General features: G+C 49.1%; 1 protein-coding gene across 1 annotated transcript in view; it reads right to left on the bottom strand.

The window, feature by feature from the left end:
- Positions 1 to 22,880, bottom strand: part of PPIP5K1 (diphosphoinositol pentakisphosphate kinase 1) — a 72,121-nt gene that overhangs the window by 8,082 nt on the left and 41,159 nt on the right. Inside the window, exons 23-25 of the mRNA XM_056865856.1 lie at positions 22,565 to 22,652; positions 20,297 to 20,419; positions 12,969 to 13,031 (exon numbers count right to left, since the gene is read on the bottom strand). Coding sequence (XP_056721834.1) covers positions 12,969 to 13,031; positions 20,297 to 20,419; positions 22,565 to 22,652 — 274 coding nt within the window. The remainder of the gene's footprint in view (positions 1 to 12,968; positions 13,032 to 20,296; positions 20,420 to 22,564; positions 22,653 to 22,880) is intronic.

Raw genomic sequence — 22,880 nt, 5'->3', positions numbered from 1 at the left:
TAGAAGTCTGAACTGGTTGGCAGAAATAATAGGGAACTCCGTATTCTCCCCTCCCCCATCGCACAAAAACTTTTTCACCGAGATAAGACATCAGATAAAGTGGCAAGGACGCTATCAAGTTGAGCTGTGGGTAGACTAAACAAGTGAACTCTTTGATTGACGTGGTAACTGTGAGCTCTTGACCCATTGAACCAGAAATCACCACAGAGACAGTCAGAATCCAAGCAGATGGCTTTACTGATCAAATAGGCATTACAGTGCATCAAGGATAAGATGACAGCTATGAGCTGTCTTGCTCAGTATTCAGCAATATAAGGCAGAGAAATGGCGGGAGATTAAAAAGCATAAACATAGCGTTATTTCCCAGGAATGGCGTTCCCAGGCTTTGGTATGTGAAGCCGTCCTTGAGGTCTGGACGGTTCAGCAGAGAAACGAAAGAAAACAACTGAACCGAGATAACAGCCTGACATCTTGCTCCCCTTAAGGCCCCCTCCCTTCCGGCAAGGGGGCTGGTCTGTCTGTGTAGGCATTGTGAAAGGCGTTGACAAGTTTGGGGGCGGAGACATCTCGTGCGCGAACCCATTCGTCATAGGCAGGGGGGAAGTGTTTCCAGCGGACTAGGTATTGCAAGGTCCCATGGTGTATGCGGGAATCCAGGATTTTGGAGACTTCGAAATGTTCTTCCCCCCCCCCCATTATGGGCTGTTCAGGAGGTGGTTCCGGGTGCCATTGCGGGGAAGCAACATGGGGCTTCAGAAGGTTGATATGGAAAACGGGGTGCACACGCCTCAGAGTTTTGGGGAGTGACAGTTCCACCGTGACAGGGTTTATGACGCGGATGATGGGAAACGGGCCAATGTATTTAGCATTGAGCTTATGGCATGGACGGGTGGAGCGCAGGTTCTTGGTGGAAAGGTATACTAAGGTACCCACTTGCGGGTCCTCACCGGGGGAACGATGCTTGTCAGCCTGCGCCTTGTATTTACGTTTGGCTCGGTCTAGGTTGCTAACCAGCCAGGGCCATGTTGTACGGAGGGTATGTGCCCAAGAGGCAATGTCGGCATCTCCTTCCCCCTCCCCTCCTTCTATTGGGGTGATAGGACCGAAGTCCTGTCCATACACCGCATAAAACGGGCTGAAACCTGTGGACTGATGTACAGCATTATTGTAGGCATATTCTGCAAAAGGCAACAGCTCCACCCAGTCATCTTGATGGTTATTGACATAACAGCGTAAGTAACATTCAAGTACAGCATTGACACGTTTGGTTTGACCATCCGTTTGGGGATGGTATGCACTAGACAACCCCTGCTCAACCCCCACCAATTTGAGAAAAGCTTTCCAAAACTTAGCAACAAAACTACTTCCGCGGTCGCAGATTATCTTGCGCGGAAACGAATGTAGTCTAAAGACATGTGATAAAAAGAGGCGGGCCAACTTCTGAGCGGAGGGGATCCCCGCACATGGAACCAGATGTATTTGCTTAGAAAATAAGTCAGTGATAACCCATAACACAGTCTTTCCCCCGCTGAGAGGGAGATCCGTCATAAAGTCCATAGCAATCACTTCCCAGGGTTTGCTGGGTATTTCAAGTGGTTGCAGCAGTCCTGGGGGCTTGCCTTGAGATCGTTTGACTGTGGTGCAAACAGGACAGCTGCAAATAAAAGAGTCAATGTCAGAACGCATTCCCCCCCACCAAAATTGTCTGCGCAACAGGTGAAGGGTCTTTAAGAACCCAAAGTGTCCAGCTGTTTTTACTCCATGAGCCAAGTGTAAGACGTCTTTTCGGAGCGTTTTGGGCACATATAATTTCGAGTCTTTGTACCAAAAGCCTCCTTGTTCGATTACACCAGGAGGCAGGGTTTGATCAGAGCGTTCCATAAGGCATTGCTCCCGAAGGGAATTTAAGAAAGATTCGGAGACGGGAACCCCCCCCCCCCGTTGTTTACGGTGGCAGTAGGAGTAGTTATGGGGGATGACGAGGGGGAAGCGCTTACGTGCGGCGGTGTGCAGATTGCAGGCGGCTGGGCGGCCAGTTGGGCTGGAGGAGCTGGAACGCCGGCTACTGCGTGCTTCCGCTGGGGCAGTGTCTGGGATCGAGTTTGTACAGCCAGTACGGGTAGGGCTTCTCTTTGTGCGGGCGTAAAGAGTTTCGTTGGATATTGAGGCAACCGGGAAAGAGCATCTGCGAGAACGTTTTGTTTTCCTGGGACATGCTTCAGGACAAAACGAAACTGAGCAAAGAATTCCGCCCAACGCTGTTGTTTCGCGGATAACTTATGGGTTCCTGTGAGGGCGGCTAGATTCTTGTGATCGGTCCAAACTTCGAAGGGGACCTTAGACCCTTCCAGGAATTGTCGCCATAGAGTAAGTGCATGAGAACGGCTTTCTCCCAAATGGGCCAGTTCAATTGGGAGTGCGCAAATTTCTTTGAGAAGTAAGCGCAGGGGTGAAGGAGACCATCTGGTCCTCTTTGGAGCAGGGCCCCTCCCATAGCTACGTCGGAGGCACAATAAACATTTGATTTGGGTCTGGGTGCCGTAGCACAGGTTCCGACGTGAAAAGGCGTTTGAGGGCTACAAAGGCGGTCTGGCATTGATTAATCCACAGAGCGGAGGGTAATGTAGCAGAGCTTTCTTTACCCTTGGTTTTCAGAAGGTCGGTGATGGGCAGTGCTACTTGGGCAAAGTTAGGAATAAATCCGCGGTAGAAATTAGCAAAGCCCAGAAACTGTTGTACTTGCTTGCGGGTGGAGGGAGGAGTCCAATCGAGGACGAATTGGACCTTGGCCGGGTCCATGCTAAGGCCATGGTGGGAGATTATATATCCCAAGAAGGTTATTTTGCTTTGGTGAAATTCGCATTTAGCTAACTTAGCAAAGAGTTGGTGATTGCGTAGGTGGCGTAGAACTTCTCGGACCAATGCGACATGCTCGTCCATGGTTTTTGAATAAATAAGAATGTCGTCTAAATAAACCACCACTCCGCGGTATAGTAAATCATGAAGGATTTCATTGATGAGTTGCATGAAGACCCCCGGGGCCCCTTTTAACCCGAAGGGCATCACAAGGAATTCAAACATTCCAAAGCAGCTAGAGAAGGCAGTGAGGGGTTCGTCCCCCTCGCGGATACGGACGCGGTAGTAGGCTTCTACCAGGTCCAATTTAGAAAAAATACGTCCCTCTTGTAGTTGTCCCAAGATATCTGAAATTAGCGGTATAGGATAGGCGTTGGCTTGAGTAACTGCATTGAGTTTTCGGAAGTCAATGCAGAGGCGTAGGTCGCCCTCCTTTTTTCGGACGAAAAACGCGGGGGCTGAGTTGGGAGCATTCGATGGGCGAATGAACCCTCTGGCAAGGTTTTTGTCCAAAAAGTCCCGTAGCACAGTGCGCTCGGAAGTGCTCATTGGGTAGATTTTACTTTTGGTTAATGTACAGTCCTTCACCACTTCAATTGCACAGTCAGTAGCCCGGTGAGGGGGTAAGGCATCACATTCTTTAATGTTAAAGACATCCGCAAAGTCCTGGTATATCTCAGGGAGGGCTGGTGGTGATGGGACCTCGGAGAGTGATGCCGAAGCGGGTGGAGACAGCACCGCAACTTGCTGTCGGTGCTGGTCGCATTTAGGGTTGTCAAAGGAGATTGTGTTCGTGTCCCAATCAATACTGGGACAATGACCTTTAATCCAGTTAATTCCCAGGACCACTTCGAATCGAATAGGGGCTATGGTAAAGTCGATTTGCTCCCAGTGGGAGCCAATTCCCATCGCCACCCCTATAGTGTGATGATCAACTGGACCCCCCTTGAAATGGCTTCCATCCATTTGGGCAAATTGGACGGGGGCTGGTAAAGCCTCGGACTTGACTTTGAGTGCTGCAAATGTGGCCTCATTGATGAGAGTGCGAGCGCAACCGGAGTCAATAAGTGCCTTGACAGGCAGTTGGGGACCCCCTTTATAGTGTTGCAACACTGCGTCCACATACACCGTATTTTCTACTTCTTTCACCTTTGTCGGTTTCGTAGGTTTTGTAGGAGAAACTGCGGGGGTCTGTGGGGACGTCCCATTCGCCGCAGACTGTGACCGGTTATTAGACAGGTCAAAAGGCGAGTCCAGGTTTAGCGCTGGGGTATCTTGGAGATGATCCCCGTCCGAAGATGGAGAAACGTCCCCCACTGGGGCACTTGTAATCCAAGACCCGGAGGGGTCTGCAGAAGTGGGAAGTGCAGAGGGTGTGGGCCGTCCCGGCGCTGTACCGCGGGTGGCCGCGGTGCCTCTGCGTTGAGGTCTTCCCCGGTTTTGTGATAGGTCAGGAAGCGAGTCCAGGGTTAACGCTGGGGTATCTTGGAGATGATCCCCGTCCGAAGATGGAGAAACGTCCCCCACTGGGGCACTTGTAATCCAGGACCCGGAGGGGTCTGCAGAAGTAGGCAGTGCAGAGGGTGTGGGCCATCCCGGTGCTGTACTGCGGGTGGCCGCGGTGCCTCTGCGTTGAGGTCGTCCCCGAGCCCGGGGCAACGTGTTCGGTCGAGGGAGTTCCAGGCGTTGAGGGCATGCTGAAACAAAGTGGTTCATTGCTCCGCAAACTAGGCAAGCTCCCCTTTGGAATCGGGATTCGTGATCTTGAGGGGGCCGCGCTGATCTCTGCGGGCAGGGAACGGAAGCTTTGGGGGGAGACTTCTGGCTTCCCCTCACCTTGGGTCGCTGACAAGGTAGTATCTCTGCCGAGCCGGCGAAAGAGATCTTCAGTTGGGTGGTCTCCATGGAACTGGAGGTAGTACGGGTGCTGGTGTAGATCCAAGGAACGTGGCTCCTGGACTTTCTGGCGGTGGCAGGACGGGAGCTCTGGGGTCTCCTGGCGCCACAGGCACTGCTGGAGATACTGGCGACATGGGCGCTCCGCCCAGAGGTGCCGCAGGTTGCTGCGGTTGAGCCTGATCAGGAGACCCTGGTTGTGGAGCTGGGACCGGGCCATCCAGTTCAGCTTGTATCTGCTGCAAGCAGTTGTTGTCGTGAAGCACAAAGTGCATTTGACCCTGCAAGTGGGACACCCGGTCTACGTGTTCCTGATTGTGCTGCCGGAGCAAAACCATATCCGTGCCCGCATCACCTAAGCGACGGGGCTGGCCGATGCGGAGGTTTGCAGTCCAGAGAGTTTCCTCATGGTGCAAGTCCTCTTTGGTCCTCTCACGATCCGCTAAAACTTGGTCCGCTTCAAGTTTGGTGGTCAGGGTCGTGGTCACTAGTGGCCGAGCTTCCTGCTCCCATGCCGGACTAGGTCCGGCTTGATCCGGAAGATCCAGTTGCGGTTGGACCGCTAAGGTCGCTGCGCTGACACCAAAGACGGGGGTCGACAGCTTAGCAATTCCGGTCATTGAAGCGGTGGTCGAGGTCATTCCGTGGAAGAGCGCAACCATCCGTTTCGCCAGTGCTTTTAACCCGGCTCCGGGGGACAGATCCACCGGGATCGGGGCGAACCACACCGGGCTCACTCGGAGAGCTCCGTCGTAGCTCCCATCCGAGTGACAGGCGAGCCACATGGGGCTCCAGCCACGGTAAACTCACTCGAAGAGCTTTCACTTAGCTCCCATCTGAGTGGCAGGCGAACCCCCCTGGGCTCCAGCCTGACTGATGGAAAGGAGATAGCTGTCATAATGTGAGCTCTTGACCCATTGAACCAGAAATCACCACAGAGACAGTCAGAATCCAAGCAGATGGCTTTACTGATCAAATAGGCATTACAGTGCATCAAGGATAAGATGACAGCTATGAGCTGTCTTGCTCAGTATTCAGCAATATAAGGCAGAGAAATGGCGGGAGATTAAAAAGCATAAACATAGCGTTATTTCCCAGGAATGGCGTTCCCAGGCTTTGGTATGTGAAGCCGTCCTTGAGGTCTGGACGGTTCAGCAGAGAAACGAAAGAAAACAACTGAACCGAGATAACAGCCTGACAGTAACTACCAATCAGGCTCCGTGACGTTTGAGGGGAAAGGAGAAATAAAACCCTCCTACCCCTTGGTCGTGTTACCTTTTCTGGGCAGGGAAGTTCCTCCAGCCACGTTCTCAAGATTTTGAAGTACCGGAAGACCTCAAGGAAATAGCATTACTGCATTGCAAGACGGCCGTCGACAACTGAGAGACAGGAAGGACAGATGTACTGCAGGACCAGAAGTGAATCCCCCTGGTGTACCAATTAAAAGGTTTTCTACTAAAAACTACAGAAATGGGACGACAGAAGGTCCGCGGTTCCATCATTTCCGGCTGACTTCCTACTTCCTGTATGCTTGTCAACCTAGAGCATCCCGAAAACTCGATGGTACTTCAAAATTTTAAAAGTGTTTTTTAAGCTGTTTTTGAGGTTTTAAGCTTAAATACCTTGGCGATTATGCTTATCATAAGCTCTTAAACTACCCACACTTTGGAAACAACGTTTATTAAGACTTGCCAAAACTGTTTAAAACAAAGCATCAGCTGTAAATGTCTTCAACTCGTCAAAGGTCTGGATCAATACATACAGTATCACCTGCAATATCTAAACCTAAAGAACCCTCAGAAGCAAATATGGAAAAGAAAATTCAAGATATGTTTGCCAAACAAAATGAGACAACTGCAAAACAGCATGAACTGCTGTCAAAACAACAGGAGCAGATGTCAAAACAACAGGAGCAGATGTCAAAACAGATGGAACAAATGACTACCATGATGAACAGCTTTACCCAGACAATGACTCAAACAATGAAGGAAGTAACAGAAGATCTTAAAGATGTGAAAATTCAGGTTAATACAATTAAAACAGATATGAAGACATTAGATGGATCATTAAAGAAAGTGATGGAAGACCAGAAGGATGTTAAGAAGAAAGTGGATAGCCATGAGAGACAAATTGATGCGATTCTTGTGGAGGAAGACAGTTAAAGACCAGCTGGCTATGATGGACATGAAAACCAGAGAATCCAACCTGTGATTACGTAACTTCCATGAGGATTTAGGTGATACTAGAGATGCAATGATAAGGAATTTGGCAGAGTTAACCCAAATAGATGAACAGGACTTGGATCATGCAGTAAATAGAATTTACAGGATTCCCCTACCGGCAAGGCTGAAGAAAACCAAACCAAGAGATGTGATGATTACCTTCTATGATATCAGGATGAAAGATGCAATCATGAAACTTCATTATGACAAGCCTATGAACGTAGGAGAAATAACTCTGATACTACTTAAAGACATACCTAGACATTTAATGTCTAAAAGAAATATCTTTAAAGATTTTACTGCAACATTACAGAAAAATGGAATAAAATATTGATGGATATTACCACAAGGGTTAACTTTTATGTACAAAGGAGTCAGAACTACTATCACCTCATTACAAGATGTTGGAAATGTTTTGAGGAAGTACAAAAGAGAATTTGCGGATGCCCTTTCAGATGAGCAGGAAGATGAGAAAGAAGAACAAGAGGATCTTTCACAGAAGGGAGCAGTTGGAGGAACGAGACTATAAGACTATAATTAAAACAAAGAATCATCATGGCTAAAGTAATTTCATGGGATGTTAATGGTTTAAACGAGAAGATCAAAAAAGAGAGGATCTTCAAATTTTTACAAAAACAGAAATACACTTTAATTTGTCTACAAGAAACTCACATCTCAAAAAAAGATAGAAAATATTTGGACAGGAAAATGCTGGGTCAAGCGTTCATTACGTCATCTAACTGTAAGCCCTTGGCCCAATCTGAACCAGAAACCACATCAGAGACAGTCAGGTCCAAAGAAGTTGGTTTTTACTGGTCATATAGGTTAACAGAGCACAAAGAAAAGGTGACAGCAATGGAGCTTGCTGGCTTGCACTTGGTAATATAAAAGCATGAAAAAAGCAAGAGATTACAAAATACAAACAGCGCTGTGGTTCCCACAGCTTCAAAAGAGTTTAGATATGCATAACAGTCCTTGAGTCTGGTCAGTGGGAAAACGAAACCAACTGAGACACAGGCCTGACACTAACAAATGAATGTATTGCCAAGATAATTATTTCTGTTTCAGAATCTTCCTATAATATTCCAAGTAAAGTATTTTAATACTTGGAAGAAAGACTTAATGAACTTCATCTGGCAAGGTAAAAAACCAAGGATTGCATATAAATATTTGGTGGATTCAAAAGACAGAGGAGGTCTTGCACTTCCTAATTTTAAATTATATGCTGAGGCGGCTGCTTTAGTATGGCTGAAAGACTGGATGGACTTAAAAAATACACGTTTACTGGATTTGGAGGGTTTTGATAATAGAAGCGGTTGGAACCGTTATTTGTGGTATAATAAAGTTAAAACACATGCATCATTTCTACAACATATGGTTAAATCATCTCTTTATAGGATATGGATTAGATATAAGCATTTATTAGAAACAAAAACTCCGTTATGGATTTCTTCCCAAGAAATGTTGACATTACGCCCATTAAGACCAGCTCAATTTGTAATATATCAGGATCTTTTGAAATGGGAAGGTACAAAAAGTTCACTAAAAGAATATGAGGAAGTTAAAGACTTATTATCTTGGTTCCAGTATCATCAAATAAACTCGGTCTTCTTACAGGATGTGAAAACAGGATTTTCTAAAACTAAATCAACTTTACAGACACTTTTGCTGGATACAAATGATCATCTTATTTCCAAAATGTATAAACTATTGTTAGAATTTTATTGTGAACAAGAATAAATAAAACCTACCATGATTAGTTGGGCACAAATGTTGGGTCATGATATAATGTTACAAAAATGGGAAAGGCTTTGGATGAGAGACCTGAAACTTATATCTTCGCAACTATTAAGAGAAAATGTATACAAAATGATGTATAAATGGTATTTAACTCCGAAGAAATTAGCAAAATCTTATGCTTCAATGTCACCAAACTGCTGGAAATGCAATAAAGAAATAGGATCTTTTCATCATATGTGGTGGACTTGTGAAAAAGCTAAAAAAAATTTGGGAGATGATATATAATGAAATAAGGTTGATTCTACAACAAAATATTCCTAAAACAGCTGAAATGATGCTATTGAGTATGATACCGGACACTATTTTCACTCATAGAACTTTTTTGATTTATGCCACCACGGCTGATCGACTGATATATGCAGCTAAATGGAAGACAGTTGAGATACCAGACAAAAAAGACTGGATAAAAAAGATGCTGGAATTGACCGAGATGGCGAAGCTCACAGCTTTGATAAATCAGAATGACAATGAACGATCTTTGGGGGAATGGGAGGCTTGGAGAATGTACTGTGAAAATTATTTTTTATCGGGACCATTTAAAGGATACTCATTGATTTAATCCCATATTCATACTTTGTATTAATTTTTATATTAGGTATTGATTTAATAATGTTGGATACGACAAGAACAGGTTAATTAAAATAATATTGGGATTAGTTCTGTTAGCAAAAGATTATACAATTTAATTTTAGACGGAAGAGGGAGAGGGGGAAGCCATTTGATTGTTAAATTAGAAATACTATTTGTTTTTCTCATTATTATTATTATATTGTTTTTATGGACATATTAAATGAAGAAAAAATAAAAAATTATTTTTAAAAAAAAGATGGTGAGAAGATGGTCCGGAAACCAAGTCCTATGAGGAAAGGTTGAAGGAGCTGGGTATGTTTAACTTGGAGAAGAGATATGATAACCATCTTCAAGTACTTGAAGGGCTGTATTATAGAGGGTGCCGAGTTGTTTTCTGTTGCCCCAGAAGGTTGGACCAGAACCAACGGGTTGAAATTAAATCAAAAGTGTTTCCATCTTGACATTAGGAAGAATTTTCTAACAGAGCGGTTCCTCAATGGAACAGGCTTCCTCGGGAGGTAGTAAGTGCTCCTTCCCTGGAGATTTTTAAGCAGAGGTTAGATGGCCATCTGTCAGCAATGCTAATTCTATGACCTTAGGCAGATGATGAGAGGGTGGGCATATTGGCCATCTTCTGGGCATGTAGTAGGGGTTACTGGGGTGTGTGGGGGAGATAGTTGTGAATTTCCTGCATTGTGCACGGGGTTGGACTAGATGGCCCTGGTGGTCCCTTCCAACTCTATGATTCTATGACAATCACCTTCCCTTCCCCTCCCTACAACAGGCACCCTGTGAGGTAGGTGGGGCTAAGAGAGTGTGACTAGTCAAAGGTCACCCAGCTGGCTTCATGTGGAGGAGTGGGGAAACAAATCCAGTTCACCAGATTAGCCTCCGCTGCTCATGTGTACACATGAAGCTTCCTTATACTGAATCAGACTCTTGGTCCATCCAAGTCGGTATTGCCTACTCAGACTGGCAGCGGCTCTCCAGGCAGAGGGCTTTCACATCACCTACCTGCTTAGTCCCACTGCTCTTAACCACTACATCACAGGGGTGGGCTAGGTTTTGGGATGTGGCAGTAGGTTTATCACAACCACCTTGCCAAATTCCTGATGAGAAATGACTTATGAGCAAGGATTTTCTCTGTGGGGGAAATCACACGTTGCCAGGCAGTGGCACTTTAGAGCGTGGGGACCCCTCCATCCCATCCTACTCCAGATGCTGCTGGCAGGAGAAAAAAACACCCTGAGGCACTGGCAGAAAGGGAGCCCACAGGCTGCATCGCCCTGCAAGGAGTGGACTGTGTTGCTTTCAGGGAGAGACGGGTAGATGGAGAGAGAGTCTCAGGCAGAAATTCTCTCTGCTCCACACCAGCCTCTCCTGAATGTGCAAAGCAGCAGAGGAGGGTGTGGGGAGAGAGAGGCAAGGGGGATCCCTTTTGCCCAGTTCAGGGGCGAAGCCAAGAGGACAGCTGGCGATGACACCGGGCTGATGCTTCACAGCCAACCACAGATTCCAAAGAATTTGCTGAAAACAGCTGAGAAAGAACAGCCACTGACCAGCCTACCAATCCATCATCCCAACGGCATTTGCCCGCCAGCCCACTCGGCTCAAAACTGGCAGTCCACTCAAATGGTGCACCTTGGCACTGGGGGAGAGGGGAGAAAATAACAGGCAGGGCCCACCTTCTCCCAGCACACTTGTGGGATTGGCCTGCATGCATTCTGGGCATTTCATGGCTGGTCACAGAATGAGTTTTTATTATCTGGATTTTGCAGTTTTGTCACCTGACCTAGACCCTTGTTTTGAACACACACCCCAACCCCATTTTTCAAAATCTGCTTGTTGATCCAGAAGGGTGGAATTTCCCAACCTCCTGAAAGCTGTCATGTCTGGTCCATGCAATTGTATGAGGGGCTTTGCCTTACGTGGAGAAAGAATTCACCCCAGTATTCCAATCACTGGCAAAAACAGGAGGGTTGGGGGAAGCTCCAAGAACTGAGCTAGTGACTCTGGCCAAAGCAGGACAAAGGTTTACTATCGCACACCCAGGAACAGAGAGGGAAACAGCCCAAGTGCTGGAATGCATTCTCTTCCTTGTGGGACAGGAAGATCTAAATGAACCCAGGGGCAGGAGAGACTACCCCATTATACTCCTATCCTAGGATAGAGACTATCCTATTATAAATTATTTGGACACGGAAAAAAAACTTGTCTTCTCTTGCATCTTGCTCTTGACTAGGGGGCCACAAGCCAAGAAGGGCATCGTCTTTCCCTGGGGACTCCATCTGGTCCACATGGCCAGAGACAATGGGGAGAAGCCCTAGCTCTGAGAACCAAGATAATGATGGATTTTAACTACTGCAAGTTCATTTAAAGCCTGCCTGTCCTGATTAAACATCCTTTAGAGTAAGTACTGACTGCACATTTTCAACTTTCGCTTGTTCCCTTGCTCAGCTGAAGCTTGAACAGACCATGTTTACTCCTCTGTTCTTCTTCCATTCACTTGCTTATAGTAGTTGTGAGGTAGTTGTGAATTTCCTGCATTGTGAGGGGTTGGACTTGATGACCCTGGTGGTCCCTTCTAACTCTGTATTTGGAATGCCTGAATATTTGACTTGATCACCCTGGTGGTCCCTTCTAACTCTATATTTGGAATGCCTGAAGCCTGGTCTCTGGAAACACTCCACGCCTATTCAGTCCTGCTGTCTGAAGAGTGGTTATGTAGAGGGGCAGTTGGTTCTGCTTGTGTTTTGACAGGTCTGACCCTTGGCTGGGCTATGAGAATAAATAAACAAACAAAAAACCCACTCCCATCTTGACCTCCTGGGTCCTATGGATGGGACACAAAACCAATCATGGTAAATACTGGGGGGAAATTACCCAGTGTTGGAAACTGTGTTACGGACCACTGCACCCTACACAACTAAACATTACATTTTGATGTAACTGAAATTGAAAACAAAAAACATGGTAAACGTAAAAGGCTTAAAAATGGCACAATGGTATGAACATTACCATAGGAAATAAGAGAAACAAATTTCTAGATACAAGCCTCATAAAACCATCTTTTCTATCATTCAATTCAGATATTAAATTCTGAAAGGAAGTATTTTCTTACAGGATCCCCCCCCCACACACACCCCTTTCACAAAAGTTGACTGTGTCTTGGGGGGGGGGAATTCAATAAGGAAGGTTCCCCCCCTCCCATTGCAATCCCAATTCTACATGAAGGTTCTGGACCACCGCACCAGATCACCCCAGGGCCAGACAGGGCCCCTCAAGAAAGCCAGAAGACCAAACAGACAAACCTTGCAGACAGCCCTGGTGAGACACACTTGCTGGCCAGACCTGGGCTGGGGAGCTGCAGGGACAGTTTGCCCTCACCTGCCTTGTCACGAGCCATCTAAGGCCCACCCCAGCCTACGCTCATCTGCGTGGCGCTCGTGCCTGTGTGCACGGAAGGTTTTACCGCTCAGGACCTCTCCACCCCTGCAAAGTCACAAATGGGGGCAAGCGGGCAAGCTGGTTAGTTGCAGCGGGACACGACACATTCAAACAGCATGCACAGGGATCGTTATGATGGCCGGGCAGGGAGAAAATCAAATTAAGAAGCAAACATACCATTAGTTGGATGCTTTGCAAATGACACAGAAAACCGCTTTACAGCTGGCATAGACAAGAGCTCTGAGAAAACAAGAAGACAGCATCACTTCCGTTAGTCACTGCTGGCAGCTGCCACCCCGACCCCCTGCAAGCTAGTGCTAGCTACCCACGGCTCCAGCCACCCCCAACCCTGGAAGTCAACAGTGGCGGGGGGTTTCCCAACCCAGGTTTCCTGGGCCCGCCAGTGCGTTACCAAGAGGAACAGAGGGAGGGGGCAGGCAGAGAGCCCCTCACCAGGCAGGGCAGGCCCTTGGGTGCTTTTTCTGCAAAGGGGGCCTGCTGACTTCCAACCCAGACATGACGGGGGAACCCAGTCTCTTGGCTTCCTTAGACACCAGCACTTCCATGGGTAAGAAGAAGAGTTGGTTTTTATATGCTGACTTTCTCTAGCACTTAAGGGAGACTCAAACCGGCTTACAAGCACCTTCCCTTCCTCTCCCCACAACAGACACCCTGTGAGATAGGTGGGGCTGAGAAAGCTGTGACTAGCCCAAGGTCACCCAGCTGGCTTTATGTGTAGGAGTGGATAAACGAACCTGGTTCACCAGGTTAGCGTCCAATACCAGGGGAGGCCCCATCTCATGGTCAGGTCAGCAGACAGCACGTCCCACAGTCAAGGGTATGCAGGACATTCCCACCATGGCTGGCATGCTGGAACGCTCAGCATCCCTGGCTGGCCGGCCCCCAACAAGGGTCACCAGCTTTAGCTTGGGAAATTCCTGGAGATTTTGGGTTCTGTGCTCAGTGGAGATATCATTCCACGCAATCTGCTCCCTGAAACATCCATGGGAACTGATCTCTGCAATTTGAGGATGAGTTAGGATTCCAGAACTCCAGACCCCACCAAGAGGTTGGTAGCCTTACCCCCACACACATACAGTATATAACACCCTGCAATTCAGGCAGAGTGGAGACTCGAACCTGAGTCTCCCAGATCCTAGTCATAGTCCTGCCCTCCAGCCCCTCCACTGCACTGGCTCTTGCATATAATAATGGCTTAATAAGAACATAAGAACATATGTTAATGAGTGGAAATTGGCAGCTGCAGCTTTGCACGGCACGGAGGTCAACCAGCATCCCTCTCAGCCTCTGCTAAATAAACAGGACAGCTGGCCGCCCTCACAAGGCTTGGCTCAGCTCCAGCAACCACTGGAAAAGCTGCTTCCCACTGAGCCACCTGGCCGGAGGAGCAGGAGAGACCAGCAGCCATACTGGGACTGGCCACCCTCATGGAGCCCCATAGGAGAGGCTAAACGCTCCTTGTCTTCCCTCGGTGCAGCGGTCCCTCCTTGTTGTCAGCCCATGTGGCCAAACAGCGCAAACCTCCCCCCCACTTTTCTAATAGGGTAGTGCAGCTTCTTGAAAGAAAAGAGAGAACCCTAAGGCCCTGGGAGGAGGGTACAGGTAGTAAGGGATGCTGTGAGAAGTTTACAAAAATATATCAAGGAAGCAATATGCAATTACCCTACCCTGGGAAGTTAACAGTGCGGAACACAGTTTCTAACTGGGCTCCCTTTCCTACCCATTTTGCAGAGTTACGTTGCAGCCAAATCAGTGTGTGATTATTCTTCATGAAACACATCTAGGCAGGTTAATAGTGACTGAGCCACCTTATAAAGTTTGTGTTTGAACACAAACTGAAGCAGACTGTTAGGAAAACAGTGTTGCTTACCTGTATCTGTTATTCAACGAGTGGTCCTCTGTGCAGGCACAATGGGGATCTGCACATGCACAGGCCAGCTTCAGACTTCTAATTGGAAAGCTTCTTAAACTTAGCCCAGCAACAAGGATTGCTCCCCCCTCCCCTCCCACCCTTTTGGACAGGTGACAGAGGGGCGGGGGAGCAACCTTCCCTCAGTTCTCTTTCTGCCACCACAGAAAAAGACCCACACGGCAGTGAGTCAGTCCACAGCGGAGAAGGGGGGAGGGATGTGTGCCTGCACAGAGGACTACTCGATGAACAACAGTTACAGGTAAGCCACACTGTTTTCATCTTCATGGCCTCTGTGCAGTCCCTCATGGGAGAATAGGACGCTCACTTACTGTGGAAGGTGGGTGAGAGGCTGGTCACTGAAGAGTGGATCGTAACACCGCTTTTCCTTCAGCAGAATCTGCTCCCCCGTCAACATCCGTCAGGTAGTGCTAGACAAATGTCGAAGGTGTGGACCACGTCACAGCACAGCATACATCCTGCAGGTCCACGTGCAAGGCCAAGGCAGTCGAAGAGGCGCCTCTACCCTTGTTCACACCAGCAAAACAGATAAAGATGTATCTTGCTTACATTGTTGTGTGCGATTGAGATGGAAAAGTAACACTCTCCTGACATCTAACATGTGCAGGGACCCATCTGACTGTGACCAAGGGTCAGGATAGAACACATGCAAAACAATATCCTGGGACAAATGAAATTTTGCACAACCTTGGGTAAATGTTCCAGACTGGGCCTTAGGTCCACCCGATCCCAGTGAAATTTTGTGAAGCGTGTGTCATGGCGGAGCACCTTCAAGCCCCCAACTCAACAGGGCCCCTCTCTGTATATAATAGCCACTGAGAAGACTGTCTTGTAGGACAATACGCCCAAAGGGCAGGTGGCCATGGGCTCAAAGGGCTCTTGAGTCAGTGGGGCCAAGACCAGGGATGAGCTCCATTGAGCCACAGGTGGTTTTACTGGAGGGTAAACATTATTCAAGCCTTTAAGAAACCTCTTACAGTCAGGATGTGAAAACAGAGAGCCTGAATCAATGCCCACATAGAAGGCTGAAATGGCTGCAAGGTGTACCCTGGACAGGCCCGAATCCTTGAGGGACAATTGATAGTCATACACCCTGGAAAGGGAACAACTTCCTGGACTTTGTCGGCCGCCCAATGAGAAAAATAAGTCCATTTAGAGTTTAAGGCTGTGGCAGGTTTTCTGGATGCTAATAGCACATCAGCAACCCTATCCGACCATTGATTTATGGGAGGATGAGCCATGTGGTCAGACATAGAGAAGGCACGTCGTGATGATGAGTGCTGCCCACCAGCAGGAGATCTTCCTGCAGGGAAAGGGGGAGGAACATCCCTCTGGCCAGTTTCCACAGAAGGGGAAACCACAGCTGTCTGGGCCAATAGGGGTAGATCGGGGTGACTGAGGCCGGGTCCTGTTGGATTTCTGCCATGGTTCTTCCCAGAAGGGGGAATGCGTGAGCCTGTTTCCCCAATAAACCTGAAATGCACCCCCTATTGATTGGGCATCTGCTGCTGCCCTGGAGCAGAAAGTTGGGCATTTTGTGTTCAGGGATGTTGCAAAGAGGTCTATAAGTGGGGTACCCCATTGGTCAAAAATGGGCAGGATGTACTCGTCCTGTATGGACCACTTGTGTTGTAGGGAGGTCTCCTGGCTTAGGGCATCTTAGGGCACGTTGGAGACACCTGCAATGTTGGAAACCACGTTGGAAACACCTGCAATCACCGTGAAGGAAACCCCGTGGGCAATTTCCCACTCCCAGACCTCCACAGTCTCTTGACAGCACCAGGGACCCCGTGTCCACATGCTTGCAGAGGTAGTATTTTGTGGCAGTGTTGTTGGTGGCCAACAGGACACTGGAGTTGGCGAGAAGCTCTGAAAAAGAAGAGCATATTTGACTGCTCTAAAGCTCCAACACGTTAATGTGCAGACGTGATTCAGCCGGTGACCATCTCCCCTTTACTGACAATTCTTGACAGTGACTTTACTGACATCTCCCCATCTCCCAAGGAGGCATCTGTAAAAAGCTGGTAATTGTGTGAGGAGATTCCAAATTTAACATCCGTCAAGAGGTTGCCTTCATCCAGCCACCAACGAAAGGACCTAAGTTCAGTGAAAGGGATGGACAACAAGCACCACTGGGGGTCCACTTTAATCTTAAATTTTCATATAAACCAATTTTACAGTGGTCTGAGGTGCAGCCTGGGGTACGGAACCACTCCTGTGGTGGAAGCCATCAGGCCCTTTCAGATTCGCATTTGGAGAACACCCTAAGTGTGGTGTGTGGATATATGGAAATATGCGCTCTAAAGTTCAAGGACAGCAAACCAAGATCCCATCTGAGGGAGAGGCAAGATTTCGGGAATGGACAGCATCCGAAAGGTGCGAGCTCTGATGTGTCTATTCAAGGCCCTCAGGTCAAGGATGGGCCGTTTCCCACCATTTTTTTTGTCTAGTAGAACGTAGCATGAATAAAAACCATGGTGTACTTCTGATGGATGCACTTTCACAATGGCCCCTTTCTCCAGGAGGGAATCCACCTCAGCACACAACTGGGGTGGGTCTGGGCCCCGAGGGGGAAGAGAAGAACCACACGGAGGAACAGCGTAGAATTCCAAAAAGTAAGCGTTTTTTTTTAAATGATAGACAGCACCCAGTCATCATGCGAGACAGAACACCAGTTAACAAAAAATGCACTCAATCTGTCAAAGAAGGTTACACAAGCGGGTATGTCAAGGTAGGTCAGTCATCATGCCGAGGCCTTGTCATTGTAAGAGGCGTGGTCCAGGAGCCTTTCCTCCCTCTTTGCTTAGGTTGGCACCTCTTAGCCTGTTGCTGGGGGTAAAAGGGCTTGTTTTGCCCCTTTTGAGGGTAGCTGTATGGCTGGTAACGGTAGTTTGGCCTATTCCGATAACTCTGTAAGAAGTGAATGGTGTGGGGCCTGGGTAATGCCAATGGCCTTGGTAGTGATTCAATCCTTTCGGATATTATCTAGACACTCATCTATTTTTTTCATTGAATGGTGCCTTTCTATCAAAGGGTATGTCTTCGACGGATGCTTTGGCATCTCCAGAAAGGGTGGAAGAGTGCAGCCAGGAGTGTCTGTGCAACACAACACTGGCAGCTATTGTTCTGCTAGCTGCATCTGCTACATGGCGAGCTGTGGAAATCTGATACTTGCCCAAGAGCTTTAGCTAGGTGATTAAGCATTTCAGAGTATAGTTTAGTGTCCTCAGTGGAGGATATTGGAGATGGATCCCCCACGATGGGATGGGATGAAAGCGAATCCAGATTTGGAATACCTATCCTCGGACTGTGAGTCAAGGGTTGGTTCCAGGCACTTCAGCTCCGTGGTCAAAGTTCAACGCAAGTCCTTCTGCCGTTGTTGCAGTGGACGGTTGTGAGGATAGAAGCAACATGGGTCATCTTACCCCAATGGTGGTGATCCACTTGGCAGCAGCTCCATGGTCCCCATTACGGATAGCCGTGATCGGCATCATAGTCACACGAGTCCAGGGATGGCTTCTGCTGCAAGTCCTTGCATTGAGCCTCATTGGCGTCTTCGCTGTTGGAGTGGACCAGCAGGACTTCCACGACATCGTCCTCCTCCGGCGAGAACATCCTCGATGGTGAGGGAGTCTTAGGTTTGTCCATGGTTGGCATCTCCCAGCCTTGGTGCTGACACCAAGACGCTGAGGAAGAGTGTTCCCAGGCTCGAACTTCCAGGTGAGGTGATCAAAGTTGTGACCTGGATTTATGTTTTCCCTGCGTAGAAGTCGATGGGAGATTGCGGATAGGAGACCCTGCTATCGACATCAAAGGCTGTTCAATTTGCGCAGCCAGTATGGATCCGATGCTAGGCGCCGATGGGTAGTTAGGGCTCAGGCAAGTATCTGACCTGCTAGGAACAGCGCCCTGTGTCACAGGCTCCACTCCTTCAGGAGGAGATTACTTCTGACCCCAATGGGTCGAAGCCAAACATTCCTATGGAGGCGAGGGTGCCTTCGAAGTTGAAGGGGCTGACAACCCACTTTTTGCAGGTTTAGAGCACGATTTTTTCAAGTGCTTTGAAGAGGAAGAATTCTTCTTCTTGGAAGATTCCACAGGTGATTCGAAACCCACTCTCTTCGAGCCCAAAGGCACTGTCTTCACCTTGTGAGATTACAGTGGAGGCATCGACATGGTGGACGGGGATTTTATTTTTGGGGGTCCCGATTCTACTGGGAACGTCATAGCCCGTTCCCATAATGTGGCTTTCAGCCTCAGATCGCATTCCTGTCAGGCTTTGGGGGTAAACAGGGCACATGCTTGACAAGTACAAGGGTTGTGGCCCTCCCCCAGACAGAGAAGGCAATCTTCATGGTTGTCAATCTTTGCCATCTTAGTCCAGCAACTCTTACACTTTTTGAAGCATGCCATCCTACAGGCGATTTTGATAAGGGACCAAGAAGAATGACATTGCGAGGATCGAAGAAAATTTGTTGAAAGTCGAGGAAACACAGTGAAGTTAACCAATAAGTCCTCTAACTGCGGCGGCAGAAAGAGAACTGAGGGAAGGTTGCTCCCCTGACCCTCTGTCACCTGTCCAAAAGGGCGGGAAGGACCGTTGGCAGAGGGGAAGGGGGAACAATTTTTGTTGCTGGGCTAAGTTTAAGAAGCTTTCCAATTAGAAGTCTGTGGCTGGCCTGCGCATGCACAGATCCTCATGTGGGACTGCACAGAGGCCACGAAGATGAAACAAGCACCCCTGGGAACCTGAATCTACATGTTGAATGGCTCTGTTCCCTGGCCCGATCTAAGGCACAGAGAAGCCTTTCTACACTTTCCAGACCAGCAGAGCTGCCACAGAAAATAAGAAGCTGGCTTCCTGCAGCTCCTGGTGACTGACCCACCCCTCTCTGGCCTCTTCAGCCCATCCTAGTTCCCAGAGATGCAAACACAAGCAAATGCTCAAACCAAAAAGCGTGAAAACATCCCCAGGCAGGAGGAGGAGCTTCAAAAATAGGCAGATCTTTACCTGAAGCAGAGAAGCAGAGCTCTGCAGCCCAGGGCACAATTCTCTCTCTCCAACAGAGGGCCAAAACACCGTTTGCACCAAGCAAAGGGACAACGTGACGAGCAAAACAAGGGGAGCCAGGCCTTATTCTGTCCTTTATCGTTTCGCACTCTCTCACAATGGGTAAAAGGATGCCAATTGTTCAAAAACTACAAGGACTTTATAAAAAAGCAAAAATGCTCCATGTGATCTTCAGTAGCAGCAGCAGAAACAAAAGCCAAACTGCTGCGGCTCTTCCTGTCCTCTGACATCCTGCCCCCTCAACAAGCAGCCCAAGTGAGCCCTCAGGAGACCTCTGCTTTGGAAGAAGAGGGTGCCAAAAGGTTTTTGGCAGTGAGCTCTAACCACTAGGCAAGGCTGCCTCCCCACAGCCCTTCCCCTTCTGCAGCTTCCCCTCCTGCAGCTAGGCCCGTGCTCTGGAAGGTCTGTGGGGCTGAGCGCCCTCCTGCCCAAGGTCGGCACGTGCCTCACGGATCAGGTGCCCACTGAAGAGGATGCACCTACCATCTTTGTACAGAAAGCCGGAGGCAAACTTTTTCCCGTGGCTGCGAGCGTAGTCCTGGAGGTTTGGAGCACTGGAGGAGCCTCCCAGGACCGTGGTGCTGAAGAGCCCCGTGCACTGTGACCCTGGAAAGGCGCAGCAGTCGATTAGCCTCACACACTCACCACACATGGCTCAAAGGCCACTGTTAGGGGGGTGGGAAGCAGCATGGACAGAGGCGGGCACCGCAGCACATTGCCCAGCTGTCCCAGCACCCCCTGCCCTCCACCAGCAGGACACCCCGCCCTGCCAACAGAGGCTTCCAGTGGTGCTCTTTGCGCAGATAAGCTAACAGACAGCAGAATGGAAAGGGACTAGGCAAGCCCATGCAAAGGAAATGCTCCCACTCCCCAGCCAGCCTGCCAAAAGGCTTCTCAAGCTTCTCCCGGCCCAGGTGAAGCAGTCACTGCAAGGTAGTGTCCAGGGTCCACAACGGACATTGCCGTGTAAAGGCAGGGCCCCACACACATCCTGCCCCTTCCCAAGCCAGGCAGCGCATTGAGGGCACCGAGCAGAGGAAGGGCAAGACAGCTACGGCCACGGTTTAGAAAAGGCAGCAAGATTCAGAAGCAGGGCAGAGCCCACCAAGAAGTCACCACTGCCAGGCCAGACAGTCCCCAGTGACTTTGTTTGGGGATTACGAATCTCAGCTGCAAAGAAAACCTGGACAAAATGAGGCATTTCACTGGGCCATCAGTGGCGGGGGGGGGGGGGGAGGAAAGAGGGAGAAATTCTTCTCTCCTCTCTCAGAACACATGACCTCAACAAGGAACACATGACCTCAACAATTAAAGATACTGGCAGCAGGTTCAGATTAAGATAAGGAAGAGCAAGCACTTCTTAACAGAAGGCGGAGTTCGCTGGTCCCAAGACGCGAGTGTGACCACCAGCCTCCATGACTCTGGAAAGGTCTCTCAGGCATGTGGCTTCGAACCAGGCATGCTGGATGCGTCTGGGGCACACCCCTCTGCTCCATTACGCAGCTGCACAAGAGGGCTCCCTTCCCCTCTGCAGGAATCTGGCACAAGCCCCAAACGGGTAAGGGAAGCCACTTGGCCTGTACCCTGACTGACAGACCCCCCCAGAGACCTGCCCACTTCACAAGACGTAAAGAGTAGGACCCACTCCCAATGACTGCTGTGACAGTCTGCCTTCAAACTCCCCACCCCACCCCACCCCATCACAGCCTTCCAGGGCTTTCACCTGTCCTGCCAGAACCAAGCAATTGTGATGCACCCCTCCCCCACTCATCAAGAACCCAGACAGAAATTGCAGCACACGTATGCTCAGAAGGAAAAGACCCCTCCTCCCCTGGGACTCTTCTGTTTGGTCTGGCTTTTTATATCTCTGCCTTGGGCTCCCTTGAAGAGGAAAAGGAGCTGCTATGCTTTAAGAAAGTGTCCCATCTAGACATCTCTCTCCCCATAAAATTGCTGATCCTCAACCCTGAACCCAAAAAGCTGTACCCACCCACCCCCGGGTCTACAGAGATGGTGTACACATGCACACAACTGCAATGGGAAACATGGCATTCTACTAGCAGGCACACGGCACGGGAGAAGAGGCAAAAACTGCATCCCAGGAGCGGAAGGCACTGATGCCTGCTGATATGTGCTGCAGCATGCCAGAAGAAGAGTTGGTTTTTATATGCTGACTTTCTCTACCACTTAAGGAAGAATCAAACCAGCTTACAATCACCTTCCCTTCCCCTCCCCACAACAGACACCCTGTGAGGTAGGTGGGGGTGACAGTGTGACTAGCCCAAGGTCATCCCGCTGGCTTCGTGTGTAGGAGTCAGGAAACCAACCCGGTTCACCAGATTAACCTCCGCAGCTCATGTGGAGGAGTGGGGAATCAAACCCGGTTCTCCAGGTTAGAGTCCACCGCTCCAAACCACTGCTCTTAACCACTACACCATGCTGGTTCTGCCAAGTGGGTCCAGGGGAGAAGAAATGTGCTGGAGGAGTCTGAATCCGAGGGCCCCGGACCTTGTGCTCAGGAGGGCTTGCAACAGCTCCTCTTTGGGTTTGGGGAACCCTGCAGTTCTGCTCCCAAGGAGAGAAATCAGGACCCAGCAATGGAGAGAGAGCAGCCCAGCAATCCCTGGAGGCACAGCCCCACTTCTGTTGGGGGGGGGGGTGCATGAGCTTTCCTCCCCAGCAGAAGGGCCCAGCCCGCCTCCAGTTCCCTATGAACCGGAGCCAGACTGATGGAGGAGACAAGACTGGTACCTAAGCCACTCTGCTTCACTTCCGAGGAGTGTCTGGAGTAGGAGAAGAGGCGATACCCTCCAGCTTTGGAAGAGGACTCTGACAGCACCTGCAGAAAACAGTCCTCAGTAGACGGCCACCCTCAGAGCCCCCTGAACACTCCAAGTGGGAAAGGGAAGGGGCAAAATGAAACCCAGCTCAGGTGTGTGTGTGCGGTATGAAACTAACAGATGCTCTTGAAGGAAAGAAAGCCCCCAACTCCAAGACCAGCAGCGGGAAAAGGGTTCATCTGGACTGACCAGCAAAAACCTTCCCACTGAACCAGTCAGACCAAAAA

This window comes from Euleptes europaea, chromosome 20 (genome assembly GCF_029931775.1).
Source record: "Euleptes europaea isolate rEulEur1 chromosome 20, rEulEur1.hap1, whole genome shotgun sequence".
Classification (NCBI taxonomy): Eukaryota; Metazoa; Chordata; class Lepidosauria; order Squamata; family Sphaerodactylidae; genus Euleptes; species Euleptes europaea.
This window is presented reverse-complemented; position numbering and strand designations above follow the sequence as displayed.